This window comes from Culex pipiens, chromosome 2 (genome assembly GCF_016801865.2).
Source record: "Culex pipiens pallens isolate TS chromosome 2, TS_CPP_V2, whole genome shotgun sequence".
Lineage (NCBI taxonomy): Eukaryota > Metazoa > Arthropoda > Insecta > Diptera > Culicidae > Culex > Culex pipiens.
Genome location: NC_068938.1, coordinates 150,694,689 through 150,719,727, shown reverse-complemented (window position 1 = coordinate 150,719,727; position 25,039 = coordinate 150,694,689). Strand labels below are relative to the sequence as shown.

Below are 25,039 nucleotides of genomic sequence, written 5' to 3'. Positions count from 1 at the left end.
TGCGCGGCAACTCGCCCAGGTTCAGCACACTAGCTTTCATCTGCATTTAAGAGAATCGAAATCGGATTTATGGGAGCTGAGAACGGCGCGACACAAATTTTTGCAAAATTTTACCACATACGAACATCACTCGACCTCCACGGAATTTATTTTCTCAAAATTCGAGAGTTCGAGATAGACGTGTTCTGTCAAGGTGAATCGATAGAGCGTCGAAAATCGATGCAGTGTGATTTTTTAGCGATTTTTCGGATTACAATTCATGCTGAATCGACATATTTACGAAGCTGGAAATGACGTCCTGGCTTAAAGTAAAACCTATACCTTTCTTTAGTAAGAAAGGCAAAACCATGAGCATTCCACTAAAAGGGTGTTTTTTGAACATGCAAAACATGTTGTATGGAACTCGTTGCAAAACTTGACTTATACAGCACTCGTCTTATCTGTACAACTCGGTGAACTTCATTGGATAAATGTACGACTCGTGTTGAAAAAATCTTCTTTTTGCAACTTGTTGCATGAACCGCTTCTTCGTGGCTACATTTTAAATTTGGTGCACAGTATCGAAACTTCAGTACGGTACATTTCGATGGCATATTAGACTTAAACTTTTTTTTTCTTTTTCCAGTTTTCGAAAGGCATGATATTTTCAAAAAAAAAGAACTGGCAACACTGTCGAATCAATTTTGCCCGTGTGACAAGATCACAACGAAATGATCTGAGCTCAAAAATAATGTAGCTTTGATTTGTCTAAAAGAACATTAAGAAGAAGTTATCAACAAAATTAAAGTAGATTCAACGATTATTTCCAAGAAATGTTTAATTGGATCATTTGAAAAAAACAATTGAATAAGGAACAGACTGACTGAGTTCCTCAGACAATTTTACGTTAAGAGCAAATAATAAATATACGACTCGTGCTGAAAAGTTCTTCTTTCTGCAACTTGTTACATAAACTATTATTTTAATATCAAACTCTGAACCAGTTCCAACAAATTACCCCTGCAAACAATCAAATTGACCACCACCTCTTCAGCAGATATCTCCCTCTGCAGATAAGTCAATTAAGGAGTGAATGTGTGCAAACACGCCCGTGTTTTCCATTCCACCACGTGGCACAAGCCCCAACGATTCACCGCCATATTTGCCGATCTATTTCCGGTGGGTGTGAAAAACCGACGAACAGCGCCGTGCGACAAAGTTAAACACAACGGTACGTGGGTACACCTATAACTGGCGAAACTTTTCCGTTTTCCATGGGAATGAACCTCACAATTTTACCTCAACCACGTTAAGGGATGCTTCAAAACGGTGGAGTTTCACGTCCGGGGTGGAAGAACCTCGATGGAGGTAGTATTTTAATTTTGTAAATTTTAATTACATTCATTTGTGACACGGTAGACATGTTGCCGCTCATACAGAGTTTGGACAATTTTGCGAAACGAGCAAACTGCTCTTCTCTGCTGGCTGCTGCAGCAGCAGCAGTTTCTGCAAAAAGTTGTGACACCACACTACTCGAGTGGATGATACTGCTGGGTGGAAAACTGTCCGAGAGTTAGAGCGGAGTTTGGCAGCAATGAGCTTCAAGCTTTCAAGCTTCGATGGATTTGCTGGGAGGGGGGAAAAATTGGAATAAAATTTGTGCCCAAAAATGAAGCCCTCTACTTCCAACTATAGCCGGCACGATTGTTAGTGTCAGAAAAAAAGTGCTTTCCAATATGACAGCAAACAGCAAAACAAAAAACACGTCGAGCAAACTCATAGTGGAAAATATTGAAAACGTCAAAAAAAAACTTCTCACTCAAAAACTCTCACACTCGGTGTTTATCAGCGACTTCGAACAGCTGCTGGACACTGTCGCTGGCAGTGATGCTTTTTGGGGCCTCCTCATCGTAGGCCCCTGCGTTGGTTATTTATTTTTGCAAACATCGGCAGCCTTCATGGAAACAAATCCCGAGAAAGTTACTTAGCAGTGTGATTTAGAGAAATTTGTGGATGCCAAGAAAAAATGAAAGTTGGTTATCAAAACTTTAAAAAACATTGTTTAAATTTTGATCTGTAACTTTCTAGGCTCAAACCAATGAAACCGGACACTAAAGTTTCATTCGATCTTCCAAGCATTCAGCATATTTATTTGAGCATTATTATAGCATATTTAAGAATATTTATTAACTACTAATTGTTTTTAAACAGTTATTCCATGGTTTTAAAGACGGTTAAAATATTCATTTTTTTAGTAGATCTTTTCTGTTAACTGAGAAACTGTACAAGCATGTCCATATTTGTGCCATTTTATCATAAGAATAAGGTATTTGAAAAAAATACAAATAAAAAAAATCACGTAGGGGAGAGTGGGGAGACTTGATCCCCGGGGACACTTGATCCCAAGTCTGTGCCTCGTCAGCATGTGGGTAAAACAATTAGCTTTGCTCTAGAAAGTTGTGCGAAATTGACTAAAACTCATTGTAGAAAACAAAGAAAAAAATGAAAAAAATGTTTAGATTGAGTTACATACATTTTTCTAAAAAGTGCTGCAAAAAACTTCCAAGAGATCTTTTTTCTTTGCTTTGATAAGTATAGAAAACACTCAAAAATTATTCAAAAAAATATTTTTATGCATGAATTGTTTGATAAACATATCAACTCCAAAATCCTAGGGCATTTGACGTTAAATTTATCGTCATACTATTTTTACAATCAATTGTTTAAAAAAGTGCGTTTAGGGAGACTTGATCCCTGCATTTTTACAGTCAATGGAATCAGCCTCAAGATTAAATAATTGGGCTGGGTTTTCTCACATAGTTTCCTTTAGTATAGTTTAGTACTTACTGCAGTTTGAACCATTTTTCAAAAGTTTTGTAAACAAAAATTACCAGCTTTTGTACACATGCTCAATTTTGGTCTAAAAAAGAAAATTTTAAGTTTTAAAATATTTTGCATGCAAAACTTGTTATATTTTGAACACAAACGTACAGGTTTAATGTGAAATTACTGTAACTTATAGAAAATTAACAGTTTGGATGAATAAGAAAAATTTTGCTTAAGATTTCTTAAAAATGTTGAAAGGGGGATCAAATTCAAATTCTTCAGCACAATCGGGCCCCAGCTTGCCTCGACTATAAGCAGCAGAAGAGAAATCAACAAGTTCGGCACTCTGAGACCAAAGCCGGACTCCATCTTCCTGAGACCTACAACTGCTGGTGAGGTCGTAATCAAAATCAACGAGCTCGACACCAACAAGAGCTGCGGACCTGACGGTTTATCAGCAATGCTGATTAAAACGCATCACCAAGCGTTTTCACAACTACTACGAGACGTGTTCAATGACTGTATCAAGACTGGCATATTTCCACCTAGCCTGAAGACAGCTCGAGTTATCCCGATTCACAAGGCCGGAAGCAAAACCGACGTCAACAACTACAGGCCGATATCGGTACTCTCGGTGCTCAGCAAGATCCTGGAACAACTCCTCGTGGGACGTATAACGGATTACCTTCTCAAAAAGAAGTTGTTATACACGCATCAGTACGGGTTCCGGACAGGATCCAGCACCTTAACAGCAGCTATCGAGCTCGTGGACGAGATCTACGAGGCCTTCGATGAACGCAAAATCGTGGGTGTCTGTTTCCTGGACCTCCGTAAAGCGTTCGATACCATCGACCATGACGTGCTGCTCAATAAGTTGGACTGCCATGGTGTTCGGGGGAAATCAAACGACCTGATCAAGGACTACCTGACTGACCGGAAACAGTACGTCGTAACGAATGGAGCATGCAGCGATGTCCGAGGGATGTCAGTCGGGGTACCCCAAGGGAGTAATCTGGGGCCGCTTCTCTTTCTGGTTTACATCAACGATTTATACAAGCTGAAACTCCATGGGAAGCCTCGCTTGTTTGCCGACGACACCTCTCTATCATATGTCGGTATTGAAGCTGACTCCATCGTTGAAAAAATGACGGAAGATTTGAACAAACTGCTTGGATACTTCGCTGAGAACGTGTTGTCCTTAAACTTGTCAAAAACCAACTTTATGCTGTTCCATACCCCTCACCGGACGTTAGACCCCTACAGAGAGCTGATCGTGAACAGCACAAGGATCGAGGAAGCTGAAACATTCAAATATCTCGGCCTCATCTTCGATAGACATCTGAAATGGACCCCTCACATCAAATGCCTGCAGAGAAGCCTCAGCTCTACGTGTGGTCTTCTATGGAAGGTGTCAAAGTACGTCCCAACAAAGCAATTGGTTGACATGTACCACGCGTTCGTCCAGTCGAAGCTGCAATATCTGGTGTCGATTTGGGGAAATGCTGCCAAGACCGCTCTAAAACCGCTGCAATCTACACAAAATCGTTGCTTGAAGGCTGTTTTCCGGAAACCCAGGCTCCATGCAACACTTGAACTCTTCAATGATGCTCCTCCATCAATTCTTCCTGTCCTGGCACTAAGTCACCTGCAGAGTCTTCTCCAAGTGCACAACATGCTGTTCAAGCCAAAAGCCCACCACAATCAATCGCTCGAGAAAGTCAACCACAAATACACATTAAGAAGCAAAGGAAATCTAGTCCTCAAACGGCCCAGAACTGAAGCTGGAAAAACAACATTTGCATACCAAGCAAAAAAAGCGCATAATGCACTTCCTGCCAACCTGAAATCTGAACGAAATTTTCAGAAATTCAAAGGCGAAGTGAAAGTCCTCATTAGAAGTCGTCTCTCCAGTTTCCTCATCTAATGCCAAATCCCACTCCCCGGTTACTCCTCAAATCCGATCCACCTTGCCCAGAAAGCAACCATGCAACAAAATAAATGCTTAGTGAGATATCACATTGCCACCGATGATAAGCAAGTAGTGTCAACAAAACTTCCAACACCCCCTTAAAAGAGATGCTCAATCTCACTGGGGGTGTCAGTTGGTACCCTGCTAAACTTTTCGCAAAACCTGTGATTTAATCAAAACTAATGCATACATTGCATTCATCTGCTTATTTCGTTTCCGCCACCCACCGCCGCCAAGCCAAGTTTAAGCTAAAATCGTTTTTATAGCATAACTTTTGAAGTACTTATCTAAACTTCATATTATGCTTGTATTAATAACTATGTTAATTTTAAAACATTTCGAATGTATTTTTTGTTTAAGTTAATAAGGTTAATAAACTCTTTTAAAACCTTTGATTTATCAATATTTGAATGTTTTGAGAAAATAACAACTCAAGTTTAATTTGATGATTGATGATATCGACGACAAATTTGGATATATTTAATTTGATTTGTGAATCTATCAGAAAATGGGAAATGAAAAGTTCAACAAATTTAAATTTCTCTGAAAATACAGATTCAGATTCTTGACCCAAAACAGTAAACCATTCAAATCAAGTGGCAGAAGAAGAAAAAAAGTGCCCATACCGGCAGGACAGTTTGATTTGAAACCCTGTCTCTCTCTCCCTCACCTTTCTGTTGACCTGGTCGTCCTGTTTTTTTTTCTCTCTCTCTCTCCTGCCACCAACACCAGATACCTGTAATAACGTGCTTTGACGAAGGTAAAAACCCAAACAAGCGAAGGGTCATCATATCATAACCTGGATGTGTGGGTGGCCGAAGGGTGAAGGGTTGGATGCTGCACGTGTCTGTGTTAACGTGGTGAAATATAAAGTGTGCAAACTCGTGACACGAATATGAATTCACTTCCCGCCGCCGCCTCCCAGGTTTGTTTGCTTTTTTTGCGATGGGATTTCATACACAATGTTGAAATGTTTGGGTGTGCGTGCGAGTGAAAGGGGCGAAAGAGAAACTTTCCAATTTATTGAAATGTTCTTGGTGCACACGCGCACACACACACACACACACGTGTGTTTGTGAGGCAGGTAACAAAATTGGATGAGTTGGTGTCAGAAAACATGCAACTATTTTAAATATTCAAATAAGGAAAGAAAGGAAGAGAACCTGCGTGTCTATGGAGAGACAAAAAAGGTTCAAAATATGACAGTTGAAAAGTTTTTTCCATTTTTTTAGTAAGGAAGCGCAACAAATTCAATCAAAATAGAGGAAAATTAAGTAGCACCGTTTTGATGCCACAAAATATACGAATTATGAAGAGGAAAAGTATGGCGAAAGAAGGACGACAAAACTTTAAAATGATTGATTACTGTGGAGTATCGCGAAAAAAAAATGAGTGGCAAGGAAAAACCGATGAATTATGACTATTATTGATACTGCTCCAAAGCTCGTCATCTCCACTTCTTCAACAGCAGAAGTCTTAATTCTAGAAAACAATCTGAAAACGGTTAGCTTTACCGTCCAGACTCGATTATCCGAAGGCCTTGGGAAAAATTCACTTCAAATAATCGAATCATGAAAAAAAATTGTGTTGTCTTATTTTGGATTTTTGAGCTTAATTATGACCCCTAAACTGCCGTTCTACGCATAATTGTCCCATGTCAGTTTTGAACGATTTTGACTTTATGACATTTTTAAGTTTAGTTTGATGTGCACTTTAAGAAAAACACATAAAATCTGGTACTTTGTTCGGAAACTCATTAAAAACAACACCAAGTCTGTTTGTCCCATCGTTAAACTTCTACGCATAGTTGTCCCACCAAGTATTTTCTTACACGGAATCATTAGTTTTACTTAGCATTATGTCTTGTTTACCTGTTGTATAGCAAGAGAATCACAAATGAGGGTAATAAACTACTAACTGGGGCGATTAGGGACACATAGGGCGAATAAGGCTTTCTAGGCCCAGTGAAAAAAATATAATTTAACCCAAAAATGACGAACTTCTCGTCACAGTGTCCTGATGCAAACAATGATCGAGCTCGAGCTGTCACAGCCCTGCGAAGTATGTTGGCTGTCATATCGGGCGGTCAGTCAAAAAAACCAGCTAGAAGTGGCCTGACAAAAAACTTTTGCTAGAATGAGATAGGAAACCTGATGCAAACAATTGTCCAGCTGTAATGTAAACATACTTTGAATGTATTGGTAAATTTCTGACTAGAAAGCCTTATAGGAACCCACGGGACAATTATGCATAGAAACCCAGAAATCGGTCGAAAAAATTCAATCACGTTTTTCTCAGTTGCACTTTTTTGAACATGGGACAGTTATGCGTAGAACGGCAGAAAACTACGCTAAAGTAATCAAGAATTGTTAAATCCAAGATGGCGGCCAAAATGACGGAGATCAACTATTGGAAAAATGCATTTTGTTATTTATAAGGCAATCAACTATTCAAATTTGACTAAAATATGGTCGTAGAAATCGATTTTAATGTTAAAAATAAGTAAATTAAAAAAACAGAATTGTTCGTGATTCGATTATCCGAAGTTCCATACAAAACTTCGGAACTTAGTATAATCGAAACTTCGGATAATCGAGGCTTCGGCAAACTCCTTATATATATAAATATCAAATTTTTTGTAATTGTCTGCTCTACAACTTTGTAGAACATTATTAAACTCCAGCTATAAAGTCAACATAGTTTTTCGCCAAAAGAGTGGGTGAAATTTTCGGGACCGTGGTGTAGGGGTAAGCGTGGTTGCCTCTCACCCAGTCGTCTTGGGTTCGAACCCAGACGGTCCCGGTAGCATTTTTCGAGACGAGATTTGTCTGACCACGCCTTCCGTAGGACGGGGAAGTAAATGTTGGCCCCGGTCTAACCTACAGGGTTAGGTCGTAAGCTCAATCCAGGTGTAGGAGTTGTCTCCCTGGTTCCTGCCTCGGTGGAGTCGCTGGTAGGCAGTTAGACTAACAATCCAATGGTCGTCAGTTTGAATCCCGTGGTGGGTGGTAGTTTAGGTGTAAAAAGAGGTTTGCAATTGCCTCAACAATCAAGCCTTCGGACACCTAGTTTCGAGTAGGAATCTCGCAATCGAGAACGCTAAGGCGCGAATAATTTGATTTGATTTTTTATGTGAAATTGTATGCCAAACAACTTTTCTGAAATGTGTAAAGCGGTATTTCTCACAAACTTGTCACTTGTCAAAAAATGGTTGGTTAGCAATTTAAAAAGTTAGGCTTGATTTAATATTTGAACTGTGACAATCAGAAAAAAGTTGCCGAGATTTTGTCAGTTTCAAAATCAAGGCTTGTTGTAAAACAAAACAAACACCATTTTTCTCTATTTCAAATTTATTGCACTGCTCTGCTTCAGTAACTATTTGTTAAATTTTTTTAACATTCAAAACATAAAAAAAAATCATACATCTAAAAAAATTAAACAAATTGCACGGACGAATTCCTTCCCAAGATACATATTTTCATTTTTGTTTGGACATCGTAGACATTGTTTAGACGAAACAATTATGTGAAGTATCGACATTTCTCACGGGAAATCCCAACCAAAAGTTTTTAGCCGAATCGAAAAACATAGAAATTAAAAATAAAATCGGATTTTTTAGAAGATTGAACACTAACAAAAGTTGCTCTCTTTTAAAGTTGATAGGTATTTCTACCGCACCGTTTAAACCAGCACTCATCTGTGTTTGTCTGACACGTTGATGAGTGACGTTTTTCACTGCCGGCGCATTTCCGCACATTTCCACGGACCAGGGGGAGGTATACTTTCTCGTCTATTCATGGTTTCATCATTACACCCAAACGAAAAATATATCTCAAAATCTACAACAGTGAATTTGCTGCAGAAAATGTTATATTTTATTACATTTTTTGCAGCAAGCCCATAGATCATTTTTGCCCGCGTGTAAACACGTCAGCGATCTGCAGTTCTCACCAACACATAGAATGCTGGCGCGTCCCCGAGCAACAATCTAGAGAGAACATTATGTTCGCGCTCTGTCCCTCACCATTCATCAAGCGTCCATGGCGCGGTGGTAGCGTGTCGGATCAGCAACCTAGAAGTTGATGGTTCAATCCTCGCTCTGTTAAGGTTTTTTTTTTCTGCAATACAATCAATCTGCCGTCGGTAATGTCAATAATTGTCGGTAACGGGCAAAAATGTCATACCCCTATATCGCAAAAAATGCATGAGGACAGTTTTCATGCAGATTCTGATATACTTTCATGCTGCCATGCATCAAAATCATGCGACCGCCGGTTGGGTGAATAAGGCTGTGTGCATTCAAACACTTAACAAAATATGCTTTTAATTCATTCAGAAAACTTTTTAAACACCTTAAATACTAACCAGTTAATAAAACGGATAGTTTCCAAGTCTTTTTTACACATTTTTACTTTTTTGACCAAATGGCACAAAAGTTTCACACTGAAATCGGATTAATGGCAACAAAAACACAAAACCAGTGTTGCCAGCAAACACGTTGCATCGCACGTCCAACATTGCACATCCTTGTGTGCACATCATGCATTCTGATGAACGCAGCCCAGCAGAAATGGGGAAATTGGTGGCTGGTGGGTGGCGTCAGTGTTTTCCACGTGGCAGAGTCCGCGCGCGTCAGAGGAAGGAAAAACGATCATCCCTTTAATGCCATGACGGGACGAGATAGATAGACAGAGAGAGAGAGAGCTTAAAATTTCGCGCTTTTATTGCGCCGAGCGCGTGTTTTCTACGTTGAGTAATTTCACTTTGCTAGTGCTGCGGAAAAGTGGGAAATTTCGTGGAAGCGAGAAAGCGGGATGTTTCACATGACATAAATGATAGTGGCTGAGTGTGTTTGCGTGGATGGGTGTGTTTGAGCATAAAAGCATTTGCCTTAATCGATCATTAATCAGTTTTATCGCAAATTATGACCGATGGACACTTTTAGCGATTATGGCGACTATCAACGTGAGGCGCAACTGCGTAATTTGGTCGTAAAATGTCAATCAATATTATCAAGTCATCAATTTTATCATGTCAATGATAAAATAGTTAGAAAATAAACTAATTTGAATACTGTTTGTAATTGAAAATCTTCAAAAATAGTCACGTTTATTTAAATCAAATATCCCGGATTAAAAAAAAACTACAGTCAAACCTCTTTATACGCGAATTTTGGTTCTCGCGTAAAAAAAAATCGCGTAAAAAAAGTTCGCGCTATTTTGAATTTTTCGCGTGAAAAGAGTTCGCGCTATTTTGAATTGCCCGCGTAAAAAGAGTTTTCAGATTTTTTTAGTTTTATAAAGTATTATATATTTTTAATAATAATAATGTACTTCCAGGTTATTCAAAATAGCTTCAGTGACCTGCGCTGTATATTCTACAGCAGGTTGGGATGTTCTGGGTTATCCAAGAACTTCCGGAAGTAATGAACTGATTATCTATCTGTTCAACAAGGGTCTGTACCAGTGTATCCACCATCGTAATAATTGCAGGTAGCTTCCGTGACCTACGATGGTTACCTTGTGATCTGTTAGAATGTACTAGGTCATCCAAGAACTCCCGGAAGTTATGGCCTGGATATCTACCGGATCAACGGGGGTCTATATGGGTGAATTAACCATCGGTATAGCTTCAGATAGATTCAGTGGACCACGATGGACATCCTGTGGCATGTTGGATTGTTTTGGGTCATCCAGGAACTTCCGGAAGTCATGGCCAGGATATCTGCCTGATCAACGGGGGTCTATATGACTATATTATCCATCGGTATAGCTTCAGGTAGCTTCAGTGGACCACGATGGACATTCTATGGCATGTTGGATTGTTTTGGGTCATCCAGGAACTCCCGGAAGTCATGACCAGGATATCTACCGGATCAACGGGGGGTATATGGGTATATGGGTGAATTAACCATCGGTATAGCTTCAGATGGTATATGGGTGAATTAACCATCGGTATAGCTTCAGATGGCTTCAGTGGACCACGATGGGCATTCTGTGGCATGTTGGATTGTTTTGGGCCATTCAGGAACTCCCGGAAGTCCTGGCCTGGATATTTTCCTGATCAACGCATAAATGTCCCATTAGAATTAGCATTCGCATTTGAGGACGAGTTCCTGGATGTCTCAACATAATCTAACATGTCACAAATTGTCCATCGTGGGCCACTGAAGCTACCTGCAGGAATACCGATGGATAATATAGCCATGTAGACCTCCTTTGATCAATTAGATATCCAGGTCATGACTTCCGGGAGTTCCTGGATGACCCAAAACAATCCAACATGCCGCAGAGTGACCATCGTGGTCCACTGAAGCTACCTAAAGCTATACCGTTGGTCAATATATCCATACAGACCCCCGTTGATAAGGTAGATATCCAGGCCATGACTTCCGGGAGTTCCTGGATGACCGGGAGTTCCTGGATGATCTAAAACAATCCAGCATGTCGCAGAGTGTCCATCGTGGTTCACTGAAGCTATCTGAAGCTACACCGATGGTTGATATAACCATACAGACCCCCGTTGATCAGGTAGATATCCAGGCCATGACTTCCGGGAGTTTCTGGATGACCCAAAACAATCCAACATGCCGCAGAGTGACCATCGTGGTCCGCTGAAGCTACCTGAAGCTATACCGATGGTTAATATAGCCATATAGACTCCCGTTGATCAGGTAGATATCCAGGCCATGACTTCCGGGAGTTCCTGGATTACCTACTGATGGTAAAAAACCCTGATTGTGGTCACCGTTGAACAGGAATATATGACCATAATGGTTAAGACTTCCGACAGTTTAAAATCGGACCGCGTTATTTTGAATTTTTCGCGTAAATTGAGTTCGCGTTATTTTGAATTCTTCGCGTAAAAAAAACCGCGTAAAAAAAATTTCGCGCAAAAGGAGGTCGCGTAAAAAGAGGTTTGACTGTAATAAGTAATAAACTAACACACCAAGTTCATTCTCCATTCTCCAAAAACCTTATCAAACTGAAACCTGGTCCAAGTTACGACCCTCCCCAACATCTCTACAAACCGAATTACCCTACAGTGTCATCGTCGTCATCCTCCCACAAGGAACCCTCATCACGTCATAGCCAATTTCACATTTCCCAGCTCTTTCCGGCGCAAGGAAGCCCAGCTTGAACCTGTCACCAGTGAAACGCATCGGCACTGAAAAACACTGACAAACGAGAGTCATAATTTTGTTAATTTTCAATTAAAAGCAAGACGCTCCACCGTTGCTACTCCCTTTACGACCTTGCCGGCAGGGGGTGGGTGTGCCGTTTTCTCGATAATTTAGCACTCACATCCAACGTTTACTTTCCAAATAAGGGGAGAAACTTAAAATTTTGCAGGTTTTTTTTCAGATGCAACCTCGAGTCAATTTACAGAGTCACTTTAACTGAGGGGAAGGTTGGCTGTAGTTTGGTTTTTTTGCGATTTCTCAATTCTTCAAATTGCTTGGATTGTAGTTTTAATAGATGATTTCAAAACTTAAATTAAAATAAATTAAAAATACTAAAAAAATCAAGTTGACAAGAAATTTTATAGAAACTGTCACCCTCAAGGTTGTCCTATTTCCCCTAAAATGTGTAATGAAACTGGTGTGTATGCAAAGAGCTGCAGTTCAAGTGAGCAGCATGAGCATGAGCATGGTTGACTGCCAATGAGCTGCTACTCCGTTATTGACGGATCAGCTGAAGTTACACAATGAACCAACAGATGAATAGTGGGAGCTAATCATCCTCACTGTAAAACCCCTGAAGATCTCTGCTTTAAGTCAATACCGGCGCCCCCCCAAGGAGATGCAGTTCAACAAAGGTAGGAATGTTAGTCCGATAGTTGAAGTTGCAGACTCATCAGACATAGAGTTTGTCGCTCTATACCTGTTGACACCGCATGAGACCGTTGAATCCACAGCATCTCCTTCAAGCATCACGGGAAGTGGGGGAATTGTGTTAGTAGGGGAAGGAAAGGGAAGGTCAGGATTCATCTTGGTAGATGATATGACCAGAAAGTGAAACAATCGTTGCCTTCCGAGCTACGACGCTATGAGAAGGACTTATCAATCGCGTATTTTTACTTCTTACCGCCGGCGTGCCATCCGAGCAACGATGCTTTGGGAAGGGCTTTCAAACCGAATTGAAATTTGAATTGACGTATTATTCGGTGACGTACAATTTAAAAACCGAAATGAAATTTGAATTGCCGTATTATTCGATGACGTACAACTTAAAATAGATCAGTAATGGATCCTGGATTGGAAGATGATATGACCAGAAAGTGAAACATTATAGTTGCATTCCGAGCTGCGACGCTATGAGAAAGACTTATCAATTCCTTAATCGCGTATTTCTTTAACTTCTTACCGCCGGCGTGCCATCCGAGCAGCGATGCTATGGGAAGGGCTTTCAGAACGAAATGTAATTATAATTTACGTTTTGTTCGGCGACGTGCCGTTCATACTATAATATCACGAAAATTTCAAATAGTGCTGCTCAATAAAAAAAAAACTTCACGATTTTTTCCCGACAAGAGCGCAAACAACCGGCTCGTAAGCAGAAATTAATCTCACAAACGACGATGCGAATCTCTATTTCAATGAATTCACGAAACTTCCACTACGTCTCGCGGGTTCTTACGCGTCGATCCACACTCCGTCCAACGTCTCTGACCACACCGCGACCCCTTTTTTCAATGATTTCGAGAACTTTCTATCACTTTCTCGCGGGTTCTCGCGCGCCGATTTACACTCCGAACGATCAAACGAACACCACGCGACTCTATGCAAAGAGCTGCAGTTCAAGTGCCAATTAACAGAATTCCAAGGAAAACGAACCATGAAAAAACGACCTCATGGGAGCAGTAGAAGTGAGGACACTTGCGATGTAATTTTACCCTGTTGGCAAAAGGCAAAGAGGCCACCTATCTGTTGTACTAGGCTTTATCAAATTCCTAGAACATCGGTCCAATCCATGTAACTAAACCGCAAAAACACAAGTGTGCAAACTTAAAACATTTCACTTACAAGGTAGCATTTGGAATGTTTGAAGAAAATCAGGGTGGTGGAGTCAGAGTCGTAGTCGGAATCGGTGAAGTTAAGTGCTTTTCGAACTCGAACGAATTTGATTCTTATGATGAAAACTATACGTATTTCTTGAATCAATCATTCTGATACAAAAACACATGGCACTGAAAAATCATTGAATTGATTTTATACCTGCAGGCCCAGGGAATTCTAGTTTGAATTTCGAAAAGCATTTTCAGTTAAATATTATACGATTTGAATGGAAGAATATCTTAAGTAATCTCTTAGTACTCCAAAATCAAATATATATACCATTTTAAATTCTTTTTCTCGAAAACTTTCCAAAATAACATTTTGTTTTCATGCAACAAACTATTATGGGTAATTCTCCGCCAACATACATGCAACCGGAAAAAGTTGCCGACCCCTCTTCGATTTGCGTTAAACTTTGTCCTTGGTTTATTTTGTCCCTGATCACGAATCCGAGCTTAATTTTTCAATATCTCGTGACGGAAGGTCGCCCTTCCATTTTTGAACATTCGAAAAAACATGTTTTTCAATCATTTGCAGTCTGAAATGGTGATGGTTTAGAAATTTGGAGTCAAAGCGACGCTGTCGTGCTAACTTGTCACACGTCGCCTTTTGACGTTCCGAGAAAAATGCATCTAAAATGTTTGACCTTGAATAAACAAAAATGAAAGCACGCCATGTAAACAATAAGACACACGTTTTGTTTGGCTGACCATTCTGTGCATCGGCACTAAGAGCTCTTCATAACGGCACTCAGCTTGTTCTAGTTGGCATTTACGTTTAAAGTAATGTTATGCTTGTTGCCAGTTAAAAACGTCTTGTTTTTAGCTTGAATAATGAGTAGAAAACATTGGTTCATTGGACTTCAGGTATATTTTCATGTGACTGTTCTCATAAGCTCTCAACAAGAACTTCTAAAAGCTCTTTGAGTGCACTCAATGGTTCTAACCCTATTTCTCACTTGGTTTACAATAAAGCCTCCCAGGGTCTTCGGGAGCTTTAAAGATAAGCTTAATTAGTGTACTGGCACAACATGCTGGGAATCATCTACGCGAAATGCCAAACAAGTTCTTCTAAAAGAGGAGTTAGAACGGATGCACATATGACGGTAGCCGGTCTTGTACGTGTGTCAAACGCGTTCTGACCTGAAATCCCTTTGGCCAGATGTCGCCCTTGCATCAATTTTTAGGGTGTGTCAAGATAGCACGACAAGGTTGAAACTATTTTCTTGTGAAGAGTGATAACAGTGCACAGTAGGGTGCCCAGAAAAAATGACCCCCTGCTCCACAAGCAAAAATTGGTTTTTTGGGTTATTTTAAGCATCTGTGAAAATTTTGAGCGAAATTGGTTGAGATTAACCCATTGATACCCGAGCCTAAAATTGGTGAAAAAAATGTTTTCCATAAAAAAAATTACATTACATTACATTACATTATATCGCTAATAACTTTTCAGGATCGAGTTTTACGGCTTTGGCGTGTTCTAATAAGTTGTAGAGCATTAAATTCTCGATAAGAATCTCACGTTCGGGAATATTTGGATGGAAGTAGCGCACCAAACTGTAAGAAAAATGGGTTTTCCATACATTTTTTCAATTTTTTCCATACAAACTTCACATTCGAGTATCAATGGCTAAATGTTGACCGATTTTGCTCATATTTGACCCAGAGTCCTAAAATAGCCCAAAAATCAATATTCAGATTCTGAAGCGAGGTTTTGAGGAAAAGTCCCATATTCTGGGCACCCTAGTGCACATTGGTTCAGATCGCAAAATTAGGTGGAAAATGGATTTTCCGTAAAATGATGAAGTTTCGGAGCTTTGGTGTCTTCAGAAGAGTTGTTGCATATGGAAAGGGGCAACTTTTGGTTTGGTTGGAAATTAGGGTGGTTCACTATTAGGGTGATTTTGAAAATCTAACTTTTCAGAAATATTTTTGGAAATTTTTTTGTCTTGTAGAAAGTTGTTGCCAATCCAAGCAACTTTGTCGAAGACACCAAAATTTTATCTCGTAATCTACGCCTTCTACGACCAAATTTATAGAAAGCATCTGAGCAAACCTTCAAAAATCAGTTTTTTGAACGTGGCAATTCAGGGTTAAGTTTTAGAGAAAAGTGGTATTCGGAGCACTTTTAGAGCTCTAAAAAACAAACATTTTTATTTCTTGCCAAGTCAATTTGGACTTGAGGGTTAAAAGTTACAGTGAATTTAAGGTAAAAAAAATGCAAATTTGAAACTTAAATATCTCGAAAAGGCGCTAGCCAAATTTTAAGCACCCGGTTGCATTTGAAAGAGGAGATTCAGCACTACAAACGCTGAAAAAATCTCAAGGGTGTTTTTCTTTAAACTCGAGAAATCACCATTTGAAAAAGTCTAATTTTCAATGGAAAACCTTTTGGGATCACCCTAACGAATTTCGAAAATTGTCCAAAGGGACCATCCATAAACCACGTGGACACTTAGGGGGGGGGGGGGTATGGCGGTTGTCCACGCTCCACAAAAAAAATTTTTTTTTGTATGGACAATTGTCCACGAGGGGGGTTGAGATTCCCGAAAAAGTGTCCACGTGGTTTGTGGATGGTCCCAAATATATGTTTTCCATGTAATTTTGGCCTCTGAATCTGAATCTGTCCTCAGAATTGACCCAAAGTGTCGAAAAATCGATTTTTGGTCATATTTTGGATTTCCATGTAAAATTATCAGGGGAACCCCGGTTTGCCTCATTCTGAGAACTTTTTTGCTTGAATGAAACATCCTAGTACATGTCTGGGTACCAAAAGTTGCGTCTTTTAATTACAAAAATTTTGGTACCCTAATAATATAGGTCATCGCTAAAATTTTCAAGTTATCGTAGTTTTAGTGAAAAAAATTGTTTTTGCCGATTACGTAATTTTCCGGTTTTTGCGTGCGGCGCGTCGAAAAACACGGATTTTATTTTCAAAAAATCATATCTCGGAATTCTGTTAATGAACTCCTCCCATTTTTTAGTATGTTATGTAAAAATGTCCGGGGAATCCGATAAAAATATTTCCAGACATAGGCTCTTTGGTCCAGACTCCGTCAAAACGGCATTTTCAAGTTTCATACGCCCTTTTCAAATGTTAGGCTAAATTTTTGAAACTTCTCACTATTTTTCTTTGAAAGGTCAACTTGTCACCTTTCATTTATACGCAATAGAAATCGGTTGAAATTGCGAGGAGTTATGATTTTTCAAAAAAGTTGTTTTTGCGAAAATCGACGAAAATGGCCATTTTTCAGACCACCCTAACACGGCGTAGGTCACCTTAATGGCCAAACAAAAAAATACGGGTCTAATTATTTCGGCCAAGGAAACCTCAGAAAAATTTTGAGCCCGATCCGAGCACTTCTGTTTCATTCCATGCTGTTTTCGTGGGGAATTGCTGATTTATTACCTATTTAATGTTGTAATTTTACCTCAATTTAGACTGAAAAAGTTGCATTACATCAGAAAAGCAGTGAAATTAAAAAAAAATCAGACGTAAAGTTACAATTTTTTCTGACAGATGGTAATATTTACCATGATTATTTTGCTGTGTAGAAAACTGTGATAATAGTAAAATCAAAATCAAAAAAATCAAACCATCCACATTAACGACCCCCGGGTCTTTTGTGGTCTCTATTGCAAGTTTCTGCTCGAACCTAGGAGTCCGAAGGCTTGAATGGGGAGAACACCCAAACCTCTTTTTACTCCAGAAACCTTCCACCCCAATGTTTGAACTGACGACCTTTGGATTGCGAGTCAGCCAGCGATTCCACCGGAGTAGGCTTGGTTTGGTGTGTTGTTTGTACTTATGGCATGGAGACAACTCCTACACCTGGAATGACTTAACGGCCTAACAACCAAGGCCGGGACCGACATTTTACTTCCTCATCCGATGGAAGGTTGCAGCAGATGGGAATCGAACTCAGAATCATCCGCTTACAAAGTGGACAGCGTAACCATTCGGCCACGCACTGCCACCTAGTAAAAATAAAAGTAAATTTTCACGCAGTGTTTAGGGACTGAGACTCAAACTGGTTTTGCATAGGGACGTGGCGTTACATCGTGCTGCCACCTGGTTTTTTGAGGTGCAAGAGTGGAAAAGTGCTGAGTCATCGTCTAAAAATAGACGACGTCCTATCTCGCCCAGCAAAATGAAGTCGATAAAGTAGTCGGTTTCGATGCGAAAAAGTGGAAAACGTGGTCTAAAAATAGCGACGCCATCCCCCTATTAAGAAACCTTCTACCTCGGAATTCGAAACTATGACATTAAGAGACCAATTCTGAGTGACTGATCACTGTTTGAACGTTTTTCATTCTCAAACTCAAAATTCACCGAAAAAATATTTTTAGAATAAGGATTGAGTGAAGATAGGTCTACTGAAAATTATGTAGATGAAAATTTCGTAAAATTTTACAAAGTATACCTTATGGCAACAACGCAATGGTTTACATAGTTTGTCATGAACACAAATCACTAGACCTAAAGTGGTTTGGATTCTATGAGAAAATGGTTCCAATTGACTGCTAATTGTGTCAAAACACTTCAAGCTAGTTTAAAGTTACTGGAAACGATGCCAAAGTTTATCGAAAATACAATTATGATATAATTTAGCGACATACTCAGACTGGTTTTTGCTGTTCTATTTTTGTTTGGTTTTTATTAATTCATGGATCAACAAAGAAAAAAAAACTGAACAATCTGTCCAATGTTCACAAATCTGTTATCTCCCGCGCATCACTACCACCCCCAACATCAAAAACAATTATGCCAATGTTCTGTCCAGGCTGTTTACGACCCCGAGAGATGCGGTCGATAATTCCCCCCGCCCGAAGATGACAAAACACATTTGGAAGCAATTTATTGTAATAATTTTAATGGCTCGCCCGTAAAATATGCTCCTTCGCAAATATCATCGCCGCTCCGTTTACGACCGGACCAAACTTTCACGACTGCCCTGCCCTGTCCTACCCCAGATGCAAATGGGACACAAGAATTCAAATAAATTCAAGTGAACCGGGAAGCATTTTCCATCTCTCGATACGAATGTGAGTATGTTTGAGTGTGTGGGAAAATGAGGAAAATTTTATTGCTTTTCCTCTGCTAGCTTTTGTGATGCACCATCAGCATATCAGCATAAAACTGTGATGTCTGTGGGGAAATTAAGGGGCTCGGGGAAAATCTGCAAGACGATGTCCTAAACTGTATGGAAATCATCATGATGAAAAATTAGCTGTAATCTTTGGGATGGAGCATGATATCAGCCAGCACAGGGTAACTGCTGCGTTTGTTTTAAATAATTAACCAACCGTCCTTCTTGCCGTCGGCAGATCAACGACCGCACTGGGAAATGACGATGCAAAAGGGCTCAATTCCAGCAACAGCAGAAGCACAGTTTATTCCACAAATAAATTGACCACCACATGTGGAGTGTAACCACGACCATCAGCATCAGCATGGAATGTGGACTCTTGTGGTTGAATCATCCAGTGAATTGCGAGTTTGGTCTAATTTGGTCAGTTTTGCAGACCACAAGGAACGTTTTGACGATTCAATTTCGATTTTGTGTTCTGGATTGCGATTTCAATTAAGATTCCAATACAATGTTTGAAAAAATTGACCCAGTAAAATACCTATCAAACAACAAAACCTATGAAAATAACACCAATTTAAATTTAAATCAACCGATTTCGTCGCGACACTGCAATAAACCAGCAGAACAACCCCTTTTAACATAACTGTTAGTGAACAAAAAATGGCACTGATGCAATTCCAGAGCCAATTAAGCCCGCCAACATCGATTTTGCCATGGCAAACAACACAAACCGGGCACACAATTTCAACACTATTGCTGTCCACCACCAGGACTGGACCATATCAAATCAACACACACCGACACAACACAAAAATGATAGTGGACAAACTAAAACGTGAGGAAGAATAATATTTCTGGCCTGATGACGATTTATAGAAGCGACCCAGATGCTTTATACATGGCAGGGTCGTAGTATGGATTTCATCTTGTTTGAAAAAAACAATGATCTTAAAATCAGCTCCCATTTTTCAAAACGTTCGAGGACCCCTCGAAGCATACCCTTTGAATGGTATTTCAAGTCAAATGTCCATGTGTTAAGTCAATTCACCATTAAAATCAACACAACATTGAAAAGTATTACTTTTCGGCAAAAGTGCTGAAAAGTTCAATTTTCGGAACCCATTTCAGAACTGAAAAGTAGATTTTATAGCCCATGTATCGAAAAGTATGACTTTTTAAATCAGTTATTTTTTTGTACAGAAAAGTAGGCCGTTTTGTTGTTCGAGAATGACAGGAAAGTAGAGGAGGTATTAGACTATGACAAACAAACAAACTCGCACTTATCGTGTTTGACAGTTTGCCGAACTCACAAACAAAACAAAATGTATGCAGGATAGGGTGTTCCAAATCCGGGCTTCTTCGGGGCTACCCCCCTGAATTTTTGGACGCACAAAAATTTTCATTTTTGAACGCTTATAACTGCGCGGGAAAATCCTAAAAATACATTGTGTCTTAAGGAATGTTGGTCTAAATTTAATGAAGGTTCTACATTTGAGTGGTGGAATTGGATAACTATGACACCCTGCACAGGTAAAAAAGTAAAACAGTTGCTTTTCTCCAGACATTTTGATGACTTTTTTTCCATAAAACCCCAAGCGATTAGAGGGAGAAGTTCCCGTGGTCAGAATGTGCTCAAATTTGGAATTTAGTGGAATTAGTGATGAGCCAATCATTGATTTCATGCGAGATTTCATGGGGAAGCCCCGAAGAACCCCGGATTTAGACCACCCTAATGCATGTTGATGTTTCTACAAACCAATGCAGGCAAACTGTCAACTGTCAAAAAGTGCTTGTTTGTTTGTTTGTCATAGTCTATAGACGTATCCAGTTTGAAATGGCCGCTAGGTGGCCAATGGTGTTAGAAATGACAGCTTCCATGTATTTGAACATGGGAGCTCAGGAAAACTCAATTTTTAAGCAATAAAATGATTTTTTATGATAAAAGTATTGATTGATTAGGTGCACAAAATGTTTCTAGAATATTTTTAAAATAAAAACTGTTCGAAAAATTTGCAATTGAGATAAGTACACCATTCGATTCAGCAGGAATTTTGGGCACCAAAAATATATAGTTTTCATATGTTAAGTATTTTATTTTAAAAGAAAATTAACAAAAAGTATGAAACCCGAGACATTTAGTATGGAAGCTGTCAAATCTCTCACCATCAAAAAGCAGCGTTGAGCTTTCGCTGGATTTGTCTATTAATCTTAAGTAGTTTCAAGACGGAATTGCAAAAACGTATTTTATCAAAAAAAAAATACAAAATTGGTTTTAAAACCTCAAATATTTTCCATAATTGAACTGTAATCAATTGAAGGACATGTCATTAGAAGATAAATTTAATGTATTTTTCGAATCTGCAAAACAATAAAAGTAGTTTTATTTTAGAGTGTATTAATGTTGTACAAAGTGATAGAGCTGCACTAGCGTGCCCAGGTCCTCAAGGAAGGTGGGGCAAAAATATTAGAGTTTTGAAAATTTCGTCGTTTATGGACACCCCCTGCCCAATTTTAGAACAAATTTCCGAGGATGGTGGGGCAACTGCCCCATGTTGCCCCACCCTGGGCACGCTAGTGTAGAGCTGACAATTACACACACAAAAATATGTACATACGTATAACCATTATAGATTTGTATGTTTTCATCACGGGAAATCGCAATTAAAAAAAAAGTTTTGAAAAAGTTGCTTTATATACTACTTTTTATTTAATCAAAACAAATTTAATCTAGAATCGATTTACGATTTAAGCACAGATTTGAGTGTATAATTGTCTGTGCTATTTTCTATACACTGAAAATATGCCACACTTTTTATTCAAGTGCCCAAACACTTGAATGATTGAATAAAGTCACATCGTAGATCTAATTGGTTTGTGTTTCAACATCAATCCAAACCACTATCAAATGCAAGTGTTTGGGCGGTTGACTTTTTGGTATTTTTTAACATGTTATTTTCATTCGGGTGGCTCAAGCTTTTCAATTGTTTTGCTCATGAATTTGTCCCACCTTCTTGAACTATTCAAAGTGATGAGTAAAACACTTGAAAATGATCTTAAGATCTACCCAAAACAGGCACTATTCAAAGTCAACGTGATTATCCACATGAATTTAATGTGTTTCACTGATTGATTTTTGCGCGACTTTCATCGAAGGCTAGAAGCGAGGCAAGAACCAATAGCACAAAAAACACTCCCGTCTTCAACTGGCCGGCCGGCGCAGTGGTAGCGTGCACGACTAGCAAGTGAGAACCTGTAAATCGCTTGTACGTACTTTTTTTTCAACGCCATTTAAAATTCAAGTGTTTGGCTATTGACATTATTTCGTGGCCAATCACCGAAATTTCAAGTGTTTTGCGATTGATATTTGAGTGCTCTGTACAGCAGGGCCAGATCATGTGTAGAACACTTCGTTGAGCTGTGTAAGTTTTGCTCAGTGTAATGTTCGATAAAAATCGATAACCCAATAATTTAGATATCAATCTTTCAAAAGTACGTTGCTTATATATGGGTAAATTTCTTCGTTAATTTGCTTGCTCCACTACTAAATAAAAAAATATTCTGCCACCGCCATATTGCCCAACATCTAGGATTACACATTTTCTGGAGTCACCCATCATCAAAGAAAGGCTAAAAAGGGAATCGATTATCCAAACTGAATTTTTGTCCTGCTGTAATACAGATTTATTTGGACATAAGAAATCTATATCCATTAAAAAAACTATTTCTTTTGATTTTACGTTTTCGGATTGGGATGGAATTTATGTCCAAAGTCAAGTGTAAGTCAACTTGTATTTCAGCCCAGTAAACAAAATCTTATAAAACAACATTTTTAGGCCATTCTCAACTTTATTTCAAGTTATTGCCCCGTGATTGCTTTACAAGCTATTTATGCAATGTCCAATGTCCTGGACTACAAACCTGCCCGCACTGTAGTTATACGCTGTGATAGTAGATCATTGGTCGCTGGTGTTTGCTGTTGGATGCTGCTGCATTGCACGTTGTGTTCACATGGCGCTTCCCAAATTGACCAAATCCCAAAACACACACACAACACAGCGAGAGGAAAATATTCTCCACGTCACTGCACTCGCGTATGTGTGTCTGTACGTGTGCCTTCGGAGTGCAATCACCGAAAACGCGCGCGCTGATGCTGCAACTCTCTCTCTCTCTCTCTGATGTTCATAAATTTATTCATTCATCGCGTGCTCGGCGATGTTTGATTTCCAACTGCTCCTGGGTCCTGCTCTAAATTGATCCATTTCGCAACTTTATTGGGGTTCATCAAAAGTTAAACACCCGAGCAATTTGATTCTAACCTTGTTTCCTTCCCTCTGGCTCTCTCTCGTTCCAGCTTGGTGAACCAATCGATGACCGACCTGGACGCGGGGCAGGTACGCCGGGTTCTGCACGAAGCGTTGGATCTTTGGGCCCAAAATGCGAACATTTCGTTCCGCGAGGTGTACAGCAGCCAGGCCGACATTCAGGTGTTGTTTGCACGGCAGTTCCACGGGGATGGATATAGGTTCGACGGGCCGGGGAAGATCTTGGCCCATGCTTTCTACCCGGGCAGTGGAATCGGCGGTGATGCCCACTTTGACGAGGAGGAGACCTGGCTGTTGAACGAACCACTTGGGACGGATGGGACAAGGTTGTTTGACGTGGCGGTTCATGAGTTTGGACATTCGCTGGGTTTGGGTCATTCATCGGTTAAGGAGGCCATTATGTTCCCGTGGCACCACGTGTCTTACCGCGGGAAAGATTCCATCCCGGAAGACGACCGTCACGGCATTCAGGGCATCTACGGACCGAAGAAGAAGACCTACGGCCACAATCCGGAACGCCATACCACACCAACAACGACGACCACTACAACTACAACCCCTCCTCCCCCACGACGACCTCCAACTCACCGCTACTACCCGTCCAAGAACCAAACCGGCCACCCCTGGCAGGGACTCCACCCGAACAATCCGTACAACCCGTACAAAACCACCCCGACCTCAACCACCACCACGGAGATCCCCCGCCGCCGTGTCTACTACCCGGACAAACCACGCCCCGTCGGAACGGACCACCCACAACACATTCCCACTCCGACCAAGGTCCACCACCATCACCACCACAACCACCCGGCAACGCGACCTCCCCTCCCAACCCGGCCCAACCCGTGCGACACCAGCTACGACGCCATCACGCTGATCCGGAACGAGCTGTTCATCTTCAAGGATCGCTACCTTTGGCGAATATTCGAGAACGACCTGCACCACCGACCGCCGGCCCTCATCAGCGATATGTTCTACGGGCTGCCGCGGGACTTTGAGCGGATCGACTCGGTGTACGAGAACAAACACCACAAGATTGTATTCTTCGTCGGTGAGTTATCCTTGGGAATGGGGTCATTCAAACAAGCTCTGATCACTTCGTTATTTCAGGCAAGCAATACTACGTCTTCAACTCGCGACATCCAGAGCCGGGCTACCCGAAACCGTTGACGGCGCTGGGACTGCCAGAGAGCATCGAGCGGATTGATGCGGCCCTCGTGTGGAGCTACAACAACCGGACGTACCTGTACAGTGGGCGGCTGTACTGGAGGTTAGTAGAAATTTAGAATTGAAAAAATCATCTACAAAAAATTAGGTCGAATGCGATGTGCCTTTCTGGGTCCTACAAGCCTTGTGGCTCGTAATCTTGTCCCTTGTTTATGAGTCAAAATACAAAAAAAAAACACGATCGCATTCGATCCGTCCTGGGATCCCATAGACCCTATTGAATATGATGAAATACTTCAAAAGTTATGCTAAAAAACCAAAGTCCGTAAGATCATAAAAAGGATTTGTAAGAAAACCCGTCATGTTATACATTTTAGAAAGGTATTTAAAATACCTTTCCATCGAACCCAAAACATCAAAGACCTGATAACCCTATCACAAGTTATGAACACTTAAGTGTCATTCATACATTCATTTGTTTACGCCGGATCCCAGATATTTTCATGAAAACATTGTCCATCGAGCAACCCATCGTTAGATTTGAAATCAAAAGACCTTTCCGTTGAGTTTACAGGATTGAAGTTTTGATAACCCTATCAAGAGTTATGTGCATTTAAGTGTTATTT

General features: G+C 40.2%; 1 protein-coding gene across 2 annotated transcripts in view; it reads left to right on the top strand.

Moving 5' to 3' along the window:
* The window catches only part of LOC120427538 (matrix metalloproteinase-2), a 574,651-nt gene that overhangs the window by 546,005 nt on the left and 3,607 nt on the right, over positions 1-25,039 (top strand). For both annotated transcript variants that reach the window (XM_052707878.1, XM_052707879.1), the window contains 2 exons: positions 23,276-24,297; positions 24,357-24,516. In XM_052707878.1, the coding sequence (XP_052563838.1) occupies positions 23,276-24,297; positions 24,357-24,516 (1,182 nt within the window). The remainder of the gene's footprint in view (positions 1-23,275; positions 24,298-24,356; positions 24,517-25,039) is intronic.